General features: G+C 41.6%; 1 protein-coding gene across 1 annotated transcript in view; it reads right to left on the bottom strand.

The window, feature by feature from the left end:
• LOC134509454 (maltase-glucoamylase-like) overlaps positions 1–19,425 on the bottom strand; it is a 58,587-nt gene that overhangs the window by 25,670 nt on the left and 13,492 nt on the right. The window contains exons 10-22 of the mRNA XM_063321993.1: positions 18,482–18,613; positions 17,172–17,291; positions 16,349–16,462; positions 14,293–14,377; positions 13,633–13,750; positions 12,890–13,061; positions 11,597–11,713; positions 11,044–11,198; positions 10,444–10,528; positions 8,421–8,477; positions 7,656–7,780; positions 3,927–4,015; positions 10–59 (exon numbers count right to left, since the gene is read on the bottom strand). Coding sequence (XP_063178063.1) covers positions 10–59; positions 3,927–4,015; positions 7,656–7,780; positions 8,421–8,477; positions 10,444–10,528; positions 11,044–11,198; positions 11,597–11,713; positions 12,890–13,061; positions 13,633–13,750; positions 14,293–14,377; positions 16,349–16,462; positions 17,172–17,291; positions 18,482–18,613 — 1,419 coding nt within the window. The remainder of the gene's footprint in view (positions 1–9; positions 60–3,926; positions 4,016–7,655; positions 7,781–8,420; positions 8,478–10,443; positions 10,529–11,043; positions 11,199–11,596; positions 11,714–12,889; positions 13,062–13,632; positions 13,751–14,292; positions 14,378–16,348; positions 16,463–17,171; positions 17,292–18,481; positions 18,614–19,425) is intronic.

Here is a 19,425-nt window from a genome sequence, read left to right as displayed (position 1 = left end):
GCTACTTACGTTGGAAACCTTGAAGTCGTAGAAAATGTAGGTTTTGCCGTCGACGGTACCTAAAACGCGGAGAAAAAAAGACGCCGGTTGCCGGGAGACGGGGTTAGAAAAAGACAAACCCGGAGGCCAAAGAAAAAAAAAAAACCAAAACCCCCCCAAACTAATGATGATTACGGTCATGATAAACCCTTCAAAAGCGGCCGCGGGACAATCCGTAAAATCCCAATGATTTCGTGAAGGGCGGGGGGGGGCGGGGTGGGGGGAGAGAAAAAAGAGCGTCGCTTCAATGACCCGAAGGATTAAGACTTAATTTGCTTAAAGGAACGATTCCGCCGAGTCGGACCTTTGGCCGGATGGCGCCGGGCTGTCGATATTTCCACCTTTTCCTGAAATCCCCGGGGTTTGGGGGAGGGGTTTGGGGTTTTTTTTTGAGTTTAGAAGTCACCGACTGAGTCACGCTGTGATAATGCTGCGGGGGGGGGGGGGCAAAAATCCACCTAAACCTGCCCGTTCTTTTCCTCTTCTTCGTCTTCTTCGTCACCTTCTTCTTCGTCTTCTTCTTTGTCTTCATCTTCTTTGTCTTCGTCTTCTTCGTCTTCTTCGTCTTCTTCGTCTTCTTCGTCTTCTTCGTCTTCTTCGTCTTCTTCGTCTTCTTCGTCTTCGTCTTCGTCTTCACCTTCATCGTCTTCACCTTCATCGTCTTCACCTTCATCGTCTTCACCTTCATCGTCTTCACCTTCATCGTCTTCGTCTTCGTCTTCACCTTCGTCGACTTCGTCTTCGTCTTCGTCTTCGTCTTCACCTTCGTCGACTTCGTCTTCGTCTTCGTCGTCGTCTTCGTCTTCACCTTCGTCTTCACCTTCGTCTTCTTCGTCTTTGTCTTCTTCGTCTTCACCTTCGTCTTCGTCTTCTTCATCTTCGTCTTCACCTTCGTCTTCACCTTCGTCTTCGTCTTCTTCGTCTTCGTCTTCACCTTCGTCTTCACCTTCGTCTTCACCTTCGTCTTCACCTTCGTCTTCGTCTTCGTCTTCGTCTTCTTCGTCTTCGTCTTCACCTTCGTCGTCGTCTTCACCTTCGTCGTCGTCTTCACCTTCACCTTCGTCTTCTTCGTCTTCTTCGTCTTCTTCGTCTTCTTCGTCTTCACCTTCGTCGTCTTCTTCGTCTTCACCTTCGTCGTCTTCTTCGTCTTCACCTTCGTCGTCTTCTTCGTCTTCGTCGTCTTCTTCGTCTTCACCTTCGTCGTCTTCTTCGTCTTCACCTTCGTCGTCTTCTTCGTCTTCACCTTCGTCTTCGTCTTCGTCTTCTTCGTCTTCACCGTCTTCATCGTCTCCGTCTTTTCTTCTTATTCTTTTATTCTTCTTCTGATTTTCATATTATTCTTGACCTCAGAAAACTCTTTCCCGTTCCTTTCGGTAGCTTTTCCTTGCTGCCGGTCGTAATCCTCTGATTTTTTTTTTTTTTCCCCAATTATTTTTTTTCCCCCCAAATTATTTTCCCTCTCAGGCGAAGGATTACAAATTCCAATTCAACCAAAAGATACGAACGCCCAATCTGGGCCATTTTGGCGTATAATTTTGAGGCATTTTAGCAATCGGACTCTCTAGGGTTAAGGAACTTCGAGTTTCCAACCTACGTTTTATTACTCGACCAAGCTCCGATATTTTTCCCCGCTTTTTTTTTTTTTTTTTTTTTCCTGGAAAAACCCCCGGAAGTTTCCTGTGGCTTTACGGGGATATCAGAATATCGATTTGAGAAGGCGGTAACCGGGATTTGCCGTAAAACAAGGCCCTTTTCTCGAAATTTTACGTCGGGTGGCGAAGAAAGCAGGAAATTCCGTCAAATAAGGGCGACGGCCGTCGCGGTGTCATAAATTTAGTAGCGCCATAGTAAGAAAAATACAAAATAATCTGCCTTTCAGGCAGGCTTGAGCGTTTTCGAAAATGTCTTCCCCCCCAAAAATGAATCATTTCAGAAGACATTGTTTTGTTTTTTTTTTTTTTAAATTTTTTTTGGTTGGTTGGCGAGGGGTTTCCGTTGCGCTCGTCTTCGCCGCGCCTGTAGTTTTCACCATTAAAAAAAAACAAATGGAATTTAGCCTAAAATTCAAGTCTTTTCTCACTGGGGTTGAGTCGTGCCCTTAGTGCGACGCGGAACTTTTTCCTTAAAAATGAATTTAGCCTAAAAGTCAAGTTTTTTGGGTTTGTTTTTTTTTTTTTTTTCCTTCCACGCGGGTTGAGTCACGGCGCCCTTGGGGGAATGCCAAACTCTTCTTCGCCAAAAGGACGTAAATTGTTCGACGGGGGGAAAAAAAAAAAACAAAAAACAAACAAAAAAAAAAACCCCACTCGGGAGCGGGGCCGAATCGAGCCCGTCCCAAGAGGTGGCGGCGGGAATTTGGCCCGAATTTGGCGGGGGTTCAGGTTCCTCAATTCCAACGTTCCTGCGGATTTGCTCCCGAGGAATCGAAGTCGTTCCGAGCCTTTCGGGATCCGCAGGAGTTTTTCGTCTCGGATGGAATTTCTAAATTTTTTATTTTTTTTATTTTTTTTTTTCTTTTTTGTGGGGGTGGGGGTGGAGGGGGCGGGAACCGCGGGCTCGGCGTGTTCTCACGCCCGCGGAAACTCCCTTTCATAGACTCCGATTTATTGAATTTAAATTTAATGATTTAAATTTAATGATTTTAAATTTAATGATTTAAATTTAAATTTATTTATTTTATTTATTTATTTTTAAATAAATAAATAAATATATTTAAATAAGTAAATAAATGTGTTTATTTTAAAATTTATTTATTTAAATTTATTATTTAAATTGAAATTTATTTAAATTTAATTTATTAAGTTTAAATTTAATAAATAAAACGTAATGAAATTTATTTAAAAAGAAAATAATCTATTAAATTAAACAAAACTTGAACGGACTAAAGTACGGTTAATTATGATTATGCAATTGTTAAAAATTCCTAAATGTACTAAAACTTGCCAAAACTTGATGAATTATAATTACTCCGTTATTGAAACCTACTAAATGTGCTAAAAATTACTAAAGTGCGATTAATTATAATTATTAAACTAGTAGAGATTATTAAAACGATACGCCATAATGTACTATAATATACCAAAATTACTAAATATGCTAAAGATTACTAAATATACTAAAAATTACTAAAATATTATTAATCACTATTAAATTCTTTACAATTACTAAAATAATCTACTATTCGATCTAGAAGAGACTAAAAATTACTAAATTTACTCCCATACTAAATATACGGAAAATTACTAAAATATTATTAACCATTATCACATTATTAAAAATGGCTGAAATAATATACTAAAAATTACTAAAAATACTAAAAAAATCACTAAAACATGATTAATTACAGCTATTAAATTATTAAAACCGACGAAATATTTCGCCATATCAATATCTATCAATAGATCAAAGAAAATACGTCAATCGTGAGGGTTCGGGTTAAAGGCGGGCGGAATTTTTTACGTCCTGGGAGATCCCAACAAGAAGGAAAAAAAAAAAAAAAAAAATCCGAAAATCCGCACGAGGAGCAAAAAAAAAATAAAAAAATTCAGAAAGCTTCAAAAATAAATGTCGACAACAACAACAAAAGAAAAAAAGCCCCCAAAAAATTAATGAAGGAATTTCCGAAAAAAATAAAATTAAGAGAAGCGGTCGGGGCTTGTGACGTATTTAGAGATTTTTTTAATTTTTTTTTTTTAGGATTTTTTTTAAAAATTTGAAATATTTCATGTCGGACGTGTAAAAGGGATTTTTAAATTTTATTCTTTCCCCCCCCCCCCCCCCCAATTTTTAATCTTCCTCTCCTGAAAGTCGCTTTGGCGACTCCAAAAAAAGAAAAAAAAAAAAAAATATATATTTTGGGCGGGATTATGGGTAATCGCTCGACTCACCTGTGGATTCTCCGTCGTCCCAGAAGAGCTCCCCAAGGGCTTCGTTGTTGTCGTCCAGCGCCACGATGAGCCCCAGGGGATTCTTACGGCTGCCGAAAAAGACAAAAAAACAAAACAAAAAACCCAAATAAACCAAAAAAAACCAACCCCAATTTTGGACGGATAATAAAAAGAAAAAAAAAAACCCAAAAAAAATCTCTCGGTGGCTTCGACCGTTCGGGGCTCGCGGCGAGTCCCCGCCCCCCCCCAGAAGGAAATGCGGAAAAAAAAACCAAAACAAAAAAAAACGTTAAGGGAATTCAAACGTTCTGCGGGATTTAAAAAAAAAAAAAAAAAACCAAAAACAAACCCAACCCCCCCCCCAAAAAAAACCACCCCAAACTCCCCCTCTCTTTTAAATACCTTTTTTTTTTTTTTTTTACGTTTTTGTTGTGGCCCCCGAGGTTGGTTCCCCCTTTTCAAAGGGCAAATGTCGAATCTCACTAAAGACAACAAAAAACCAAAAAAAAAACCCCCGACGAAAACGCGATTGGCCGCGACCTGCTCCAAATTACGGAACACGCGGAAATTTGCTAAAAGTGCGAGACTCGCCGGGCTGGAAATTAGGAAAATGTGAATTAGTCTCAAAACGGGAACTCTTATTCCAACAGGAATTGTTCTGAAATTACGGATTATTGTCAAAACAGGAATTGGTCAAATTCAATTCAGTTCAACGCAATCATTCAAAATAGGAATGATGAATTCCTGTGAAATTATTAGAACGATGAAAATAATACAGGACAGTCTACTAAAACTTACTAAATACGCTGAAAAATACCGAAAAATACCGAAAAATACCGAAAAATAATAGTGAAAAATAATTCTGAAAAATAATTCTGAAAAATAATTCTGAAAATACTGAAAAGTAATTCTGAAAATACCGAAAAAAATACCGAAAAAAACCTGAAAAAAATACCGAAAAATACCAAAAAAATACCAAAAAAATACCAAAAAAATACCAAAAAAATACCAAAAAACCCCCACTGAATACCACTGTAAAATACTGAAAAATACTGAAAAATACTGAAAGATAATACTGAAAAATACTGAAAAATAATAGTGAAAAATAATTCTGAAAATACCAAAAAAATACCAAAAAAATACCGAAAAAAATACCAAAAAAAATACCGAAAAAAATACCGAAAGACACCACTGAATACCACTGAAAAATACTGAAAAATACTGAAAAATACTGAAAAATACTGAAAAATAATACTGAAAAATAATACTGAAAAATAATTCTGAAAAATAATTCTGAAAAATAATTCTGAAAAATAATTCTGAAAATACTGAAAAGTAATTCTGAAAATACTGAAAAAATACCGAAAAAATACCGAAAAAATACCAAAAGATACCACTGAATACCACTGTAAAATACTGAAAAATAATTCTGAAAAATAATACCGAAAATACTGAAAAATAATACTGAAAATACTGAAAAATAATTCTGAAAAATAATTCTGAAAATACTGAAAAATACTAAATATGCTAAAAGCTGTTAAGTGGCGCTTAAATACAATTGTCAACTTGTTAAAAGTTACTAAACCGACCCGCGCTGATAGTCCATAATGCGCGAAAAAGTACCAAATAGGCTAAAAATGGCTCCCTTGTGGTTAATTATAATTATTACCCTATTAAAAATCACTAAAACGATACACGGCAATATACAAAAAAGGACTAAATATGCGAAAATTTACTAAAATATGACTAATCTTTATTATTAAATCATTAAAAATCACTAAAACCGTATACTATAATACGCTAAAAAAGACTGACTAGACTAAAAATGACTCAAAGGCGATTAATTATAATTATTAAGTTATTAAAAACTACTAAAACGACACACTATTCTCCGCTATAACATACCCCACATGACCCGATATACTCAAAAAAATAGGAAATATACCGAAAAATTATTAAAATGTTAATGACGCTGCTTAATTTTTTTTTAAATTGCGCCAAGAGCGTCCTCCTGGATTCTCGAACACACCCAAATTGCTAAATATGACAAAATTCCTAAAATGTGATTAACGATCGTTATTGAATTATTGAAAAACTCCTGAAGCGACGTGCTCGTATATATTATATTTTGCTAAAAACTACCAAATATCCTAAAATTTACTAAATCCGCGAGCGGACTAAAAATACTGAAAACGCTAAAATGCTATTAATAATAATAATTATTACGGTATTAAAAAACCTACTCAAATAGTGCGGCGTTACGTACGCGAACATGCTAAAAATTACAAAATACACGAAAAATTACCGAAAGAGCGTTACAATGAAATACTTAAAATTTACTAAAATGACCGAAGCGTTATTGATCATTATTATATTATTAAAAACTCCGAAAACCACCTACTGTTATACGCTATAAGACACTAAAATGACTAAATACACTAAAAATTACTAGAAAATAAGTATAATTCGGAACTTAGTAAAAATTACCGAAACAGCCTGCTCTTGCGTACGACAATCTACTAAAATTTACTAAATGGACTAAAAAAAAAAAGCCCTGAATACGCTACTCTGCTGAATATACTAAAAATTACTAAAATAGGAGTATTGTATTAAAAAAAATCACTAAAAGAACCTCCTCGTGTGTGCTGCCGCCTACTCCAAAGGACGAAATCTACCCAAAACGACTGAAGACGCGCGACCAAATCGACTAAAAGGGACTAAAATCGTTAAATTATCCCAAAAGCGCCAAAGCCAAGGTACCCCCGGGCGCGACAATGGACCGAAACCCACCAAATGCCCTAAAAACTCCTAAACTTGCGCCCACCGACCCTGGGACGTCGCGACCGAACGCCCTAAGACTGTTCATGACGCTCATTAAAAAAAAATAATAAATTGATAACGGGAATGACGACGGTGACCATACCGGCGGCAACAATAAGAATCAACAACGTGTTTGGTTTTTTTAATTTGTTTAAATTTTTTAAATTTTTTTAAGTTTTTTAAATTTTTTTAAAATTTTTTATTTTATTTTTATTTTATTTTTAAAATTTTTCATCTTTTAAATTTTTTTATTTTAAAGTTTTAAAGTTTTTGGGTTTTTGTTTTTGATTTTTATTTATTTTTTCCATTTTTAAAAATTTTTATTTTTTCATTTTTTTAGTTTTACGTTTTATTTTTATTTTTCAATTTTATTTTTATTTTTTTATTTTTTTATTTTTAATTTTTTATTTTTATTTATTTTTTAATTTTATTTTTAATATTTTTTCCATTTTAAAAAAAAATTTAATTTTTTTATTTTTTTATTTTTTTATTTTTAGTTTTATGTTTTATTTTTATTTTTTAATTTTAGTTTTTATTTTTTACTTTTTTATTTTTATTTTATTTATTATTTTTTAAATTTCTTTCCATTTTTAAAATTTTTTTTATTTATTTTTTTAGTTTTATGTTTTATTTTTATTTTTTAATTTTATTTTTTCTTTTTTCTTTTTCATTTTTATTTTATTAATTTTTAATTTTATTTTTTATTTTTATTTTTAGGTTTTTTATTTTTATTTTAATTTTTTTAATTCTTTAATTTTTAATTTTTTAAAAAATTTTTTAATTTTTTAATTTATTTTCTATTACTTATTTATTTATTTACTTACTTACTTACTTTTATTTTTTTAAATTCTTTTTCGCCCCCCTCCCCCCCCCGTCTCCCTGGGTGAGCGGCTCGGGGCGGAGCTGTACCTGGCGGGGGTGGTGGTGGCGGGTCGCTGGAAGGGGACGACGTGGCCCCCTCGGAGGTGGAGGCCCATCTTGTCGGCGGGAAGGTAGAGCTCCGCCCACTGTCTCCTCCACCAGATTCTCGCGCCCTAATTAAGGGGAAAAGGGCAAAACGCGGAGCTCAAAATCCTGAATTTTACCTCGATGCTCCTTAACTCGTCCTCTTTTCTTTTCCTTAATTAATTCCTCCCTTCAGCCAAAGCTTTCGGCCCGTTCCCGCACCACTCACACGGCCGCAGACGGGAAGGCGACACGACCTAAAGCGGCAACTCGCCGTCTTTTAATTTCAACTTATTACCTCGGGCTCTTTCTTTCTTTAAATTTATCTATTTAAACCCGGCCAAGTCCCGCCGGGGCGCCCGAAGCCGACCGCGGGCCGTTTTCCGCCAGCGGGAAATTTAATTCCCAGACGGGAAACCGGGACGATTTGCCGGCAAACGCCTCCGCGCGTTATTAGTCATTACGCTAATATAAATAATAGCAAATATTAGTGATTATTACTCTTTTTTTTTATATGCGTGTATATATATATATATTTTTATACGCGCGGGCGCCCTTCGCTTCGTTCATCCTTTCCCTCTTCAACCCCGAGCGCAACCCGCGGCCGCGCCACCTTCCCGACTCGGGCGTTCGGAAAATCGGGGTCCCGCCAAAATAATCGTCGACCGAAACGACCCGGTTTCCCCTCCCGCCCCCCGCCCCCGCCCCCCAGTCATCCTCCCGACGTACCGAATCGTAATCGTACCAGACGGCATCGGGGATGTACGCGCGGATGACGTCCACCCCCTGGAAAAGGAACGGAGACATTCGGACCTTCCCGACCGACGGGGTTGGGTTGACCTTGGGGGAGCCGCCAGGCGCCCACCCAGCCGCCCCGTCGCCCCCCCCCGCCTCGACTGGACGAAAACGCAACGAAAATAAGCCAAAATTTCCCAAAACCCCAATAAAGCCGACAACGATCTTTCCCCTCCGTTGGTCTTTCCCTTCCGTTGGTCTTTCCCTTCCGTTGACCTTTCCCTTCCGTTGGTCTTTCCCTTCAATTTGGGGTTTTTCTTGCCCGGTTTTCTACGGCGATGCCCCTCCCTCCCCCCCCCAAAAAAAAAAAAAAAGGGGGAACTTAACGATCTCGGTTTAATTTCGGCAAAGCCAGAAACGCAGCGTTTGCAACCCGAAACGACCCCGCTGCAGACGCTCCCCCTCAGAGGCCCTTCGCCAGCAGCCTTAAATCGTCCGGATTTTTCCCCTTTCCGCACGTTCCCGCTCTTTCCGACGTGTGACAAAAGCTTTATTCCCCCGAGGAGCGGGTGCGGGGGCAAGAATCCGGGCGCCTTCGGAATTCCGCCAGACTTTGCGGCAGGAGAAGCAGCAATCTGTATTTTTTTTTTTTTTTTTTGAAATTTTTTGGCCGGGCTGGAGGGCGGGGAGAGGGAAAGCGAGCGGGGGAAGCAAAACGGTGACTCCGTGAAAACGCGGCGGGGACGCGAAGGAGGGTTTTGCACCCCGAAAAGCGGGTTCCCAAAGGCCGGGGAAAACTGAAGGAACATGGAGTTCAGAGCACGAAATGAATACATTAAAAATGGAAATTTCAAGGGAAAATGGAGTTCAGAACATTAAATTAATGCAGTAAAAATGGAAATTTCAAGGGAAAATGGAGTTTAAAGCACGAAATTAATGTGGTAAAAATGGAAATTTTAAGGGAAAATGGAGTTTAAAGCATGAAATTAATACATTAAAAATGGAAATTTCAAGGGAAAATGGAGTTCAGAACATGAAATTAATGTGGTAAAAATGGAAATTTCAAGGGAAAACGGAGTTTAAAGCATGAAATAAATATGGTAAAAATGGAAATTTAAAGGGAAAATGGAGTTCAGAATGAACACGAAATTAATACGGTAAAAATGGAAATTTCAAGGGAAAATGGAGTTCAGAGCAGGAAATTAATGCAGTAAAAATGGAAATTTCAAGGGAAAATGGAGTTTAAAGCACGAAATTAATGTGGTAAAAATGGAAATTTCAAGGGAAAATGGAGTTTAAAGCATGAAATAAATATGGTAAAAATGTAAATTTCAAGGGAAAATGGAGTTCAGAGCATGAAATTAATACGGTCAAAATGGAAATTTCAGTGGAAAACGGAGTTTAAAGCATGAAATCAATACATTAAAAATGGAAATTTCAAGGGAAAATGGAGTTCAGAACACGAAATTAATACAGTAAAAATGGCAATTTAAAGGGAAAACAGAGTTTAAAGCATGAAACAAATATGGTAAAAATGGAAATTTAAACAGAAAATGGAGTTCAGAGCATGAAATTAATATGGTAAAAATGGAAATTTCAAGGGAAAATGGAGTTCAGAACACAAAATTAATACATTAAAAATGGAATTTTCAAGGGAAAATGGAGTTTAAGGGGAAAATTCAATGTAGAAAAACAGGAATTTAAGGAGACGGTCAAATTGGAGACAGCGGTACTTGATTACGCACGGAAGAAGGGTGTAATCAAAGTTTCTCTTAAGACGCGCGTTTCCACCGGAGCTAATTAAAGCTCACGAACGAGGGGCTCCTTGAGAAGGCTCTTCCCAGTTCTCGCCAAGACAATTCGGGCTAAAATAGGCTTAAAATAGGATTAAGACCGATTTCTTCAGTCAACCGGGGAAAAAAGACCCTCTATTTTTTTTTTTCCCCCCTTTTTTTTTTTTTCCTTTTTTTCTTTTTTCTGTAATTCACGCCCAAGGGATGGAGAAAACGCCACCTACCGGCTCGAGCACGGGGGTGATGAGGAGCCCGGGACCCCACAGGAACTGTCTATCCACGCTCCACGTCGCTTCGTCGGAATAAAACCTAAACAAAAGAAGCACGCGACGGCGTCAACAACCAATTAATAAGGCGCTAATTGGTGTTACCCGGAGCAATCCCGACGTTTCGAGGTCGCGCTTGACGACCGAAGAGCGGCGGCGGCCAAAAAAAGGCTAAGAAAGAAAAATCCAGGGCTAAGTGTCGATGACGCGTATGCGTAAGTGTTTCTGAGGGGGGGGATCTGGTCTTAACGTTCGTGAATTTCAAGAAAATAAAGGTGAGAAAACCCAAATTTTAAAATCTACGTCAGCCGACGACGTTTCCGTAACGGACTGTGATGACGGGTGGGTTTTAACGACCCCCCGCCCCTCCCCGTTCCCCCGTTGGGTTGAAGGGCGTCGGGTGGTGGGTGAAGGTGTCGGGTGAAGCGGAGCCGGCTGACGGGCCGCGCCCTTCGCGAATGGCGGCTGGTTTTTTGGGTTTTTTTGGTTTTTTTCCCCCAAATCCGTTCCCAAGAGCCTTTTCAAGGAATCCCGTTCTCCTTCCGGAGCTCAACGCACTCGTGGAGAACCGGCCGCGTCACCGTGTCCCCTCGGGTGTGAGCTCTGTAGAAGAGGGTGTAGAGGTAGGGCAGCAGCGTGTAGCGGATGGTCAAGTAGTGCTTCGAGGATTTCACCAAAACCGAATCGGCGCCGAAGAAGGCCGGGTCCTGGGGCTGAAAAGAAATAATTTCTCATTATTATTATTAATTATCGTGGCGGTGGCGGAGAGAATTCGGGCGGGCGCGGCCCGAAATCAGGGTGGTCGATGGCGGCGACGGCCTCACTCCTCGTCGTAGACAGCCCCGACGGGGACCCGATTTGACGTCGGGTGACGATTTCGGGAAAAAAAAAAAAAAAAAAACCGACGCCAAAAAGCATCGTTAACCCCTACGGAGCCGAACCTTTCCGAGGATTTCCCAAAGCCTGAGCCGAGTTCTACCCCGTCGGCAATTTAGCGCTCGGCGACACAATCTCGCTATCGGAATTCAATTTAATGATCGGAATAGAAGCGCGTGCCGCAAAAAAAGAGGGGGTTTGGGGGTTTTTTTTTTTGGCGGTTTAGGCCACTCACTGTGCATTTTTCGGTGTTGTGATTCCTGGAAAAGGGGTAAAACGCTCCCACTTGCATCCAGCGTCTGCAAAGCTCCTCCGTGGTGTCTTCGAAGAAGCCGCAAATGTCCGCCCCGATCTTGAAAGAAAACCAGAAGGCGCCTTGGCTCCCCACCCAATCGCTACCCCCGAAAAACAACAAAGCCGACGACGGAGTTGGGTTATAAAGCCCAAAAAATAAACGCGACGACGGAGGGATTTACTTTTTTCCCCCCCTGCCGGCCCCGACTCATCCAAAAATCGCTCTTCCGGGACGGGGCGAGCGCGTCTTTTGACACGTTTCTACGCGGAGTCTCCCAAATCTCTCCTCCGCCCCTAAATTTAATGAATTCCCGAAGTTTCTGAGGTTCTGGATTCCAGAATTTCGGAAGTTTCTGAGATTTTTTTTTTTTTTTTTTTTTTTTTGGCAGCAAAAGTAGCCGGATAAATACAGATTTTTTTTTTTTCCCTGATTTTTTTGGGGGGTAATTTTGTAATTTCGCAGCCCGCCGTCGGCACACGGGGAGTTAAAATAACTCAACTATAGGTTAGTCCGGAAAATTAAACCCATTAAAAGCCGATCGGTCTCTTTCCTCCCGGAGATTTATCTCCCCCCGGTTTGGGGCAAATGGCGCAAAATTGCCCCGAAAGTCACCGGAATTCAAATCCCGCGAAGGAAATGGGGCGTTTTAAGAAGGCGGGGGCGTTCCTGGTGCATTGAAAAAGCCCCCCCGCCGTCGATCGCTGACGAATGGCAGTTGGCAGAGGCGGTTGGGAGCTGGAAATGTTAAAAAAAATTCGCCGTCGGGTGACTGAAGACCCGCGAATTCCGTGAGCGAGAGCGGGAAACGGCCTAAAGCCCACCCAGGTCCGTCGTTCCTGGGGTGAAGAAATGCGTAAAGCAGATTCCTAAAGGGATTCATCCGGGGGGTGGGGGGGGGGGTGGATTAAAAATCGATCGTAGGGGATTGATTTCGTATTATGTCTTACGATCGAACCGTGACGTCCGATTTTAATTTTCAGAATTCCTTCGTGCGTTTATGCCGAATTTTTTCCCTCTTCCTATCGACGTATTTACGAGTCCGTATTCGTTTGTATAATTTTTTTTTTTTTTTTTTTTTTAAAATTTCAGGCGGGCGTATACGTATCGGGCTCCGTCAGGTATCACGGATACTTGCGGGTTTGGGGTCTTTTTGTTTGTTTTTTTGGGTTTTTTGGGGGTTTTTTTGGTTTTTTTTTTTTCGGAAGAGGTACCAGAAGTGATTGTTTTTCATACATAAGGGATCCCGAAGAGGCCGAATTCCAGCATTCCGGGTATGGCCCATTTCATCTGGTCCCACGACGCCGTGTTGTCTCCCAGCCAGTGCCCCGCGTACTTTCCCGATCCCGCGAAAGTCGACCTCGAAAGAAGGAAGCTGCGTTTCCCGGGAAACACACTTTTAATGGCTCTGAAAGTGATGGGGGGGGGAAAAAGAAGGAAAAAAAAAAAAAAAAAGGCGGGAATTAGGCAAAAATTAAAGAAAAAAAAAAAAAGCAGCTGCGGAGACGAGTAGATTTGTATAAGGCAAGTTTCTGTTCATCTTCCTCCATTCCTTCACGATAGTGATTAAGCTCCCCTAAGTTTAATCAGACGTCTATCGAGAGAATTAATAATAAATATTATATATTGTAGATATTAAAGAATCTTTCTCTGCGTTTTTGCCGGCCGACCGTCCTCGCATTCGAATAAATCTGGCGTCCTTTGGGGCTGGGCCGGCCGCTAAAATTCTCCTTTCGGCTTCCTCTACCGAAAGCCAACGTCAGGACTTCGAATTTTCATTCAAAATTCAATTCCAATTTAAAAAAAAAAAAAAGAAAGAAAAAAAAATGATAAAAAAAGCGATTTTGAAAGGCCGGCTCCATACGGATCCCCGGCGCGGGTTGCCTGGGGAATGGAATCGGAGCTTCTCGAAATAGCGACGGGCTCGACTCGGCCCTTTTTTTTTTTTTTTTTTGGCACAAATCTTAAGGATTCCTCACTCTTTTGTCGCGAGGATCATGGAGTATCCGTAAAGGTTGTGGACGTCGTATTGTCGCCCCCACTTCTGCACGGCATCCATGCAGAGCGTCTTGGAAAACAGGAGCCTATCGACGACGCCTGCAGGAAAAATTAATTCGATTAGTTAAAAAAAAACCACAAAAAACCCACCTCAATTCAATCAATTTAGTGCATGGAAAAAAAAAACCAACCAAACCCAACCGAAGGGTATTTCTCTTTTCCTTCAAAGTTTCGGCCCTTTTCTCCATTTGGTTTTTTTTTTCCGTCGTCGAAATTCTCGCCTCCCGCAGCAACCAGCGTCGAAACGGCAAATTAATTGCGGCCAAAAAAAAAAAAAAATGGGCGGAAACGGCGGTTTTGCTGACGGGGGGGGAATTTCGCGGCCCGACCCCCGCTGCGATTTTTCGACGCCGTAAGACTTAAAGACTTAAACTCGGCCCCCCAGGAAGGGCCTCACCCGAAAACTACGCCCCGAAATTTCTGAATGGCTTCATCGGGCCGCGTAGCGGCAACGATCCAATAGAGAATTTAAAAATTTTAGCCCGTAGGCCAGTGCGTGGCAAAAATTCAGGTGTTTTTGGGTTTTTTTTTATTTTTTGTTCATTCGTTTTTCACTCCGCGGCCGAAGAGGCCGGACTTACGGGGCGTGAAGGGAGGGTAGTTGAAGTTGTTGGGCTCGCAGCCGTTAATCGAGCCGGGGACAAAGCTGGCGACTTCGTTCATATCCTGAAAAAAAACAAAAAAAAAAAAGGCAATTTAAAAAAAAAAAAATAAAAAAAAAAAATCGCAAATTCGAATTTCAACTGGCGGCCCCGACGTTTGCTCCCCCCGGGCACCAATTCTCGAGCTTTTCGCCCAAACATACGGCTGCAAACCCCCCCTCGCAGCAGCTGCGACGCGAAGGGTGTCGTTAATGACCGTTCATCAGCTGCCGCCTTCCCCGTCCCGCGACACCGATTGGCAAAGTAATCGAAGAAAAAAAAAAAAAAAAACCAACAAAAAACCAAAACAATAAAATATACCCTTCCGAAGGTTAAAAAAAAAAAAAAAAAAAAAGATGATTTTTAAGGGCCCGCGGTGGTACCCTGCCCGAACCGGAGAAACGAAGGGTTAAAACTCTTCCCAAATCCTGCGATATAAATAAGATAACGTCCCAAATACATAAAAGCTGCAACATAAATAAGAAAACGTAAGGTAGGACCATAGGGAGAATAAAAGGCGGCAGAAGAAAAGAAGGGGAAAGAAGAAGGGGGGGGAAAAGGGGAAAAAAGGGGGGAAAAAAGAAGGGGGGAAAAAAGGGGGGAAAAAAGAAGGGGGGAAAAAAGGGGGGAAAAAAGAAGGGGGGAAAAAAGGGGGGAAAAAAGGGGGGAAAAAAGGGGGGAAAAAAGGGGGGAAAAAAGGGGGGAAAAAAGGGGGGAAAAAAGAATGGGGGGGGAAAGAATGGGGGGGGAAAGAATGGGGGGGGAAAAGAATGGGGGGGGGAAAGAATGGGGGGGGAAAAGAATGGGGGGGGAAGAATGGGGGGGGAAGAATGGGGGGGGAAAAAAGAAGGGGGGGGAAAAAAGAAGGGGGGGAAAAGGGGAAAAAAGAAGGGGGGGGAAAAGAAGGGGGGGGGAAAAAGAAGGGGGGGGAAAAAGAAGGGGGGGAAAAAGAAGGGGGGGAAAAAGAAGGGGGGAAAAAGAAGGGGGGGAAAAAGAAGGGGGGGAAAGAAGGGGGGGGAAAGAAGGGGGGGGAAAGAAGGGGGGGGAAAGAAGGGGGGGAAAAAGAAGGGGGGGAAAAAGAAGGGGGGGAAAAAAAGAAGGGGGGGGAAAAGAAGGGGGGGGAAAAAAGAAGGGGGGGGAAAAAAGAAGGGGGGGGAAAAAAGAAGGGGGGGGAAAAGAAGGGGGGGGAAAAGAAGGGGGGGGAAAAGAAGGGGGGGGAAAAGAAGGGGGGGGGAAAAAAGAAGGGGGGGGAAAAAGAAGGGGGGGAAAAAAGAAGGGGGGGAAAAAAGAAGGGGGGGAAAAAAGAAGGGGGGGGAAAAGAAGGGGGGGGAAAAGAAGGGGGGGGAAAGAAGGGGGGGAAAAGAAGGGGGGGGAAAGAAGGGGGGGGAAAAGAAGGGGGGGAAAAGAAGGGGGGGGAAAAGAAGGGGGGGGAAAAGAAGGGGGGGGAAAAGAAGGGGGGGGAAAAGAAGGGGGGGAAAAGAAGGGGGGGGAAAAGAAGGGGGGGGAAAAGAAGGGGGGGGAAAAGAAGGGGGGGAAAAGAAGGGGGGGGAAAAGAAGGGGGGGAAAAGAAGGGGGGGGAAAAGAAGGGGGGGGAAAAGAAGGGGGGGGAAAAGAAGGGGGGGGAAAGGGGGAAAAAGGGGGAAACGGGGGAGGAAAGGGAAGGAAAAAAGCGGGGAAAAAAGCGGGGAAAAAAGCGGGGAAAAAAGCGGGGAAAAAAGCGGGGAAAAAAGCGAAAGACGACTAGCTGGCTGAACGCGATTTCCGGCAATTTCCAACGAAATTCCCTCCGAGGCCAGAAAAATCCAGGATCCCACCCCAAGCGTGTGGAACGCCGCCGGAAAGGTACCAATCCCGCCCGGGTTTCGCCTCCCTCTCCGTCGAACTTCCCGTCGGCTCGGCGCAGCTATCCCGAGCCATCTATTCCGTCCAATCCACCCTTTTTTGAGAAAACCGGGGGGAAAAAAAAAATAAAATAAAAATTTCGGGAGTTACATACGATCCAGATCCCGTCGTAGGGCACTTGGGTGTAAAACAACTTGCATTCCTCCACCCACCAGCTGGAGCACTCGGGGTTGGTGAAATCCGGGAAGACCGTTCTTCCCGGCCAGACCTACGATCCGAACAAAAAACAAACAAAAAAAAAACAACAGGGGAAAAAAAAAAAAAAAAAAAAAGGGAAATGATTATAATTAAACCACTGACGACCTCGCGGCAGGAATCGGGCGATTTTTTGCGCGAATCGGGCTGGTGGAGGGAAGAATTTGGGCGTAAAAATCCCGGGATTCCTAATTTTGCAAGGCGGCGGCGGCGGTGATACAGGCGTCGGGAGAAGGTTTCCGAGCCTGGAAGTGGCGAGAGCGAACGATCGCTGTCGGCGTTAATTGGCGTTATTTGTTCGTGTGAATTCTGAATTCGGAATGCCCGCGGCCAATTAGGCATTCATCGGAACGGTCGTTATCAAGGAAGATGAATTCTCGTGGTTAATTAGTCTTGAATATGTTACTACTCAACTCACGCTCGGGAAGGAGGCAGGTAGTTGCCGAGTTCGAAATCCAAAGTCGCTTTTTAATAAAAAAAATCCCGATTATTTCGAAATGGTGCAAATCTTACACCCCGCGGTTATTTGTAAAACCTCCGGGAAAAGTCTCCCGGCCCTTCCGAATCGCTCGGTTTTCCTCTTTGACAAACCAAAACTGGGAAGGAAAACGGATTAAAGCCGGGGAAACGTCGCAAAAGATGGAGAAGAGCAGAAAAAACGGCCGATTATCCCGGCTCCGACGCAATGGAATGTAGGGTTTGACGCCACGAGGGTTTCTTACCTGTCCAATTAAGGGCGTTACTCCGTCCGACTCGTTAACCCAAACTCTCCGGCTTTGTCCCCTCTCATAGGCCGGGTAAGGAGAACCGTCGACGAGGGGCTCCGTGCTGACGGCAGCATCCTAAAAAAAAAGAAAAAAAGTGGGAAACGCCACAAAATAAAACCCCCCCAAAACCCGTCTTTCTCCCGGGATTATTGGATTATTTTATTCGGATTATTATTCGCTTGTCGCGGAACGCTCCCGGTTGGAAGGGACCTTAAAGGTCACCTAGTTCCACGCCCCCGACAGCTCCGCGGAAAGACGTCTCGTGCAACAACACGTATCTCTTGAAAAAGGGGCATAAAGAAACCAATAAATACGTCGAAATACGATAAATCAAATCAAATCCTCTTAAACACGTCATTTGTATCCAACGGCTCTCTCCACCCGCCCCGTAGAGCCCAGCCGCTGGGCGGGAAGATGCCTCACGTAATAAAGGGGATATAAAATATACGCGCACACCGATACGAAACACATCTAATGTATAAAAACGAAGTATCGTTTATAAATAATCGATATAAAATACATATGACGCCGCTTATATATCTTTTATCCGGAACCGTTCTCTCCGCCGATGGCGTGGAGCCCAACGGCCACACAGAAAGCTGTCCCGTGTAATAAAATAGATATAAAATATATATGCACGCAGCTATTAAACACGTAAATATGTAAAAATAAAGTATATTTTATAAATGATACGTATAAACATATATAATCCATGCTATATATATTTTATCAAGAACCGTTCTCTCCGCCGATTACGTAGAGCCCAACGACGACACAGAAAGGCGTCTCACGTCATAAAAATATACGTAAAAAATATATACACGCACAGATTTTGAAGATATATAATGTATAAAAATATCTATAAAGCATATTTTATGTGTTATATCTAAAACATATAATGTATCTTTTACATATTTCATCTAGGACGGTTCTCTCCACCGATTACGTCGAGCCCAACGACTACACAGAAGGATGACTCACGTAATAAAATAGATATAAAATATATATATACACACACACGGTTAGAAAATATAGATTATATATATATATATAAAATATATATAAAGCATATTATACATATTTTATGGAGAACCGTTCTCTCCGCCGATTACGTAGAGCCCAGCGGCTACCCGGAAAGACGCCTTGTGTAGCGATATGTATATTTAAAAATAGGCATAAATAAAATAAAATAAAATAAATAAAACAAATAAAACAAATAAAATAAAAAAATCAAGAAACGGGAAGACAAAGAGCTGGCTGCTCACCAGGATGATGACGTATTTCTGCTCGTATTCGTGCATATAAGCGCGGAAACCGGGGAGGTCTTTGAATTTCACTTTGTCGTAAGTAAAATCTTTCTTGGCTTCCATGTAGTCGATGTCCGTGTGCTGCACGTCCTGGGAGCGGAATTCCCCGGCAAAGAAAAGAGTTGGGGAGGAGAAGAGCTTCTTCTTCAAAATCCCCCCAGAAGGAGAAGAATTGGGAAGGAGAAGAAGAATTCCTTCCTCAAAATTCCCCCAAAGGGAAAAGAATTTTGAAGGAAAAGAATAATTTCTTCTTCAAAATTCCATGAGAAGGAGAAGAATTTGGAAGGAGAAGAATTCCTTCTTCAAAACTGCCCAAAAAGGAAGAGAATTTTGAGGGAAAAGAATAATTTCTTCTTCAAAATTGCCCAAAAAGGAGAAGAATTTGGAAGGAGAAGAATTTCTTCCTCAAAATTCCCCCAAAAGGAAAACAATTTTGAAGGAATAGAAGAATTTCTTCTTCAAAATTGCCCCAAAGGGAAAAGAATTTTGAAGGAGAAGAATTTCTGCTTCAAAATTCCCCCAGAAGGAGAAGAATTTTGAAGGAAAAGAAGAATTTCTTCTTCAAAATTCCCCAAAAAGGAAAAGAATTTCGAAGGAAAAGAATTTCTTCTTTGAAGGAGAAGAATTTCTTCTTCAAAATTGCCCGAAACGGAGAAGAATTTGGAAGGACAAGAATTCCTTCTTCAAAATTCCCTGAGAAGGAAAAGAATTTTGAAGGAAAAGAATAATTTCCTCTTTGAAATTGCCCAAAATGGAGAAGAATTTGAAGAAGAAGAATTCCTTCTTCAAAATTCCCCGAGAAGGAGAAGAATTTGGAAGGAGAAGAAAAATTTCTTCAAAATTGCCCAAAAAGGAGGAGAATATTCGAGGAGAAGAGGAAGGGAAGGGGCGGAAATTCCCCT

Source organism: Chroicocephalus ridibundus, unplaced genomic scaffold, assembly GCF_963924245.1.
Source record: "Chroicocephalus ridibundus unplaced genomic scaffold, bChrRid1.1 SCAFFOLD_372, whole genome shotgun sequence".
In the NCBI taxonomy this organism is placed as follows: Eukaryota; Metazoa; Chordata; class Aves; order Charadriiformes; family Laridae; genus Chroicocephalus; species Chroicocephalus ridibundus.
Note: the sequence above shows the minus strand (reverse complement) of the source record. Positions and strands in the feature narration are given on the sequence as shown.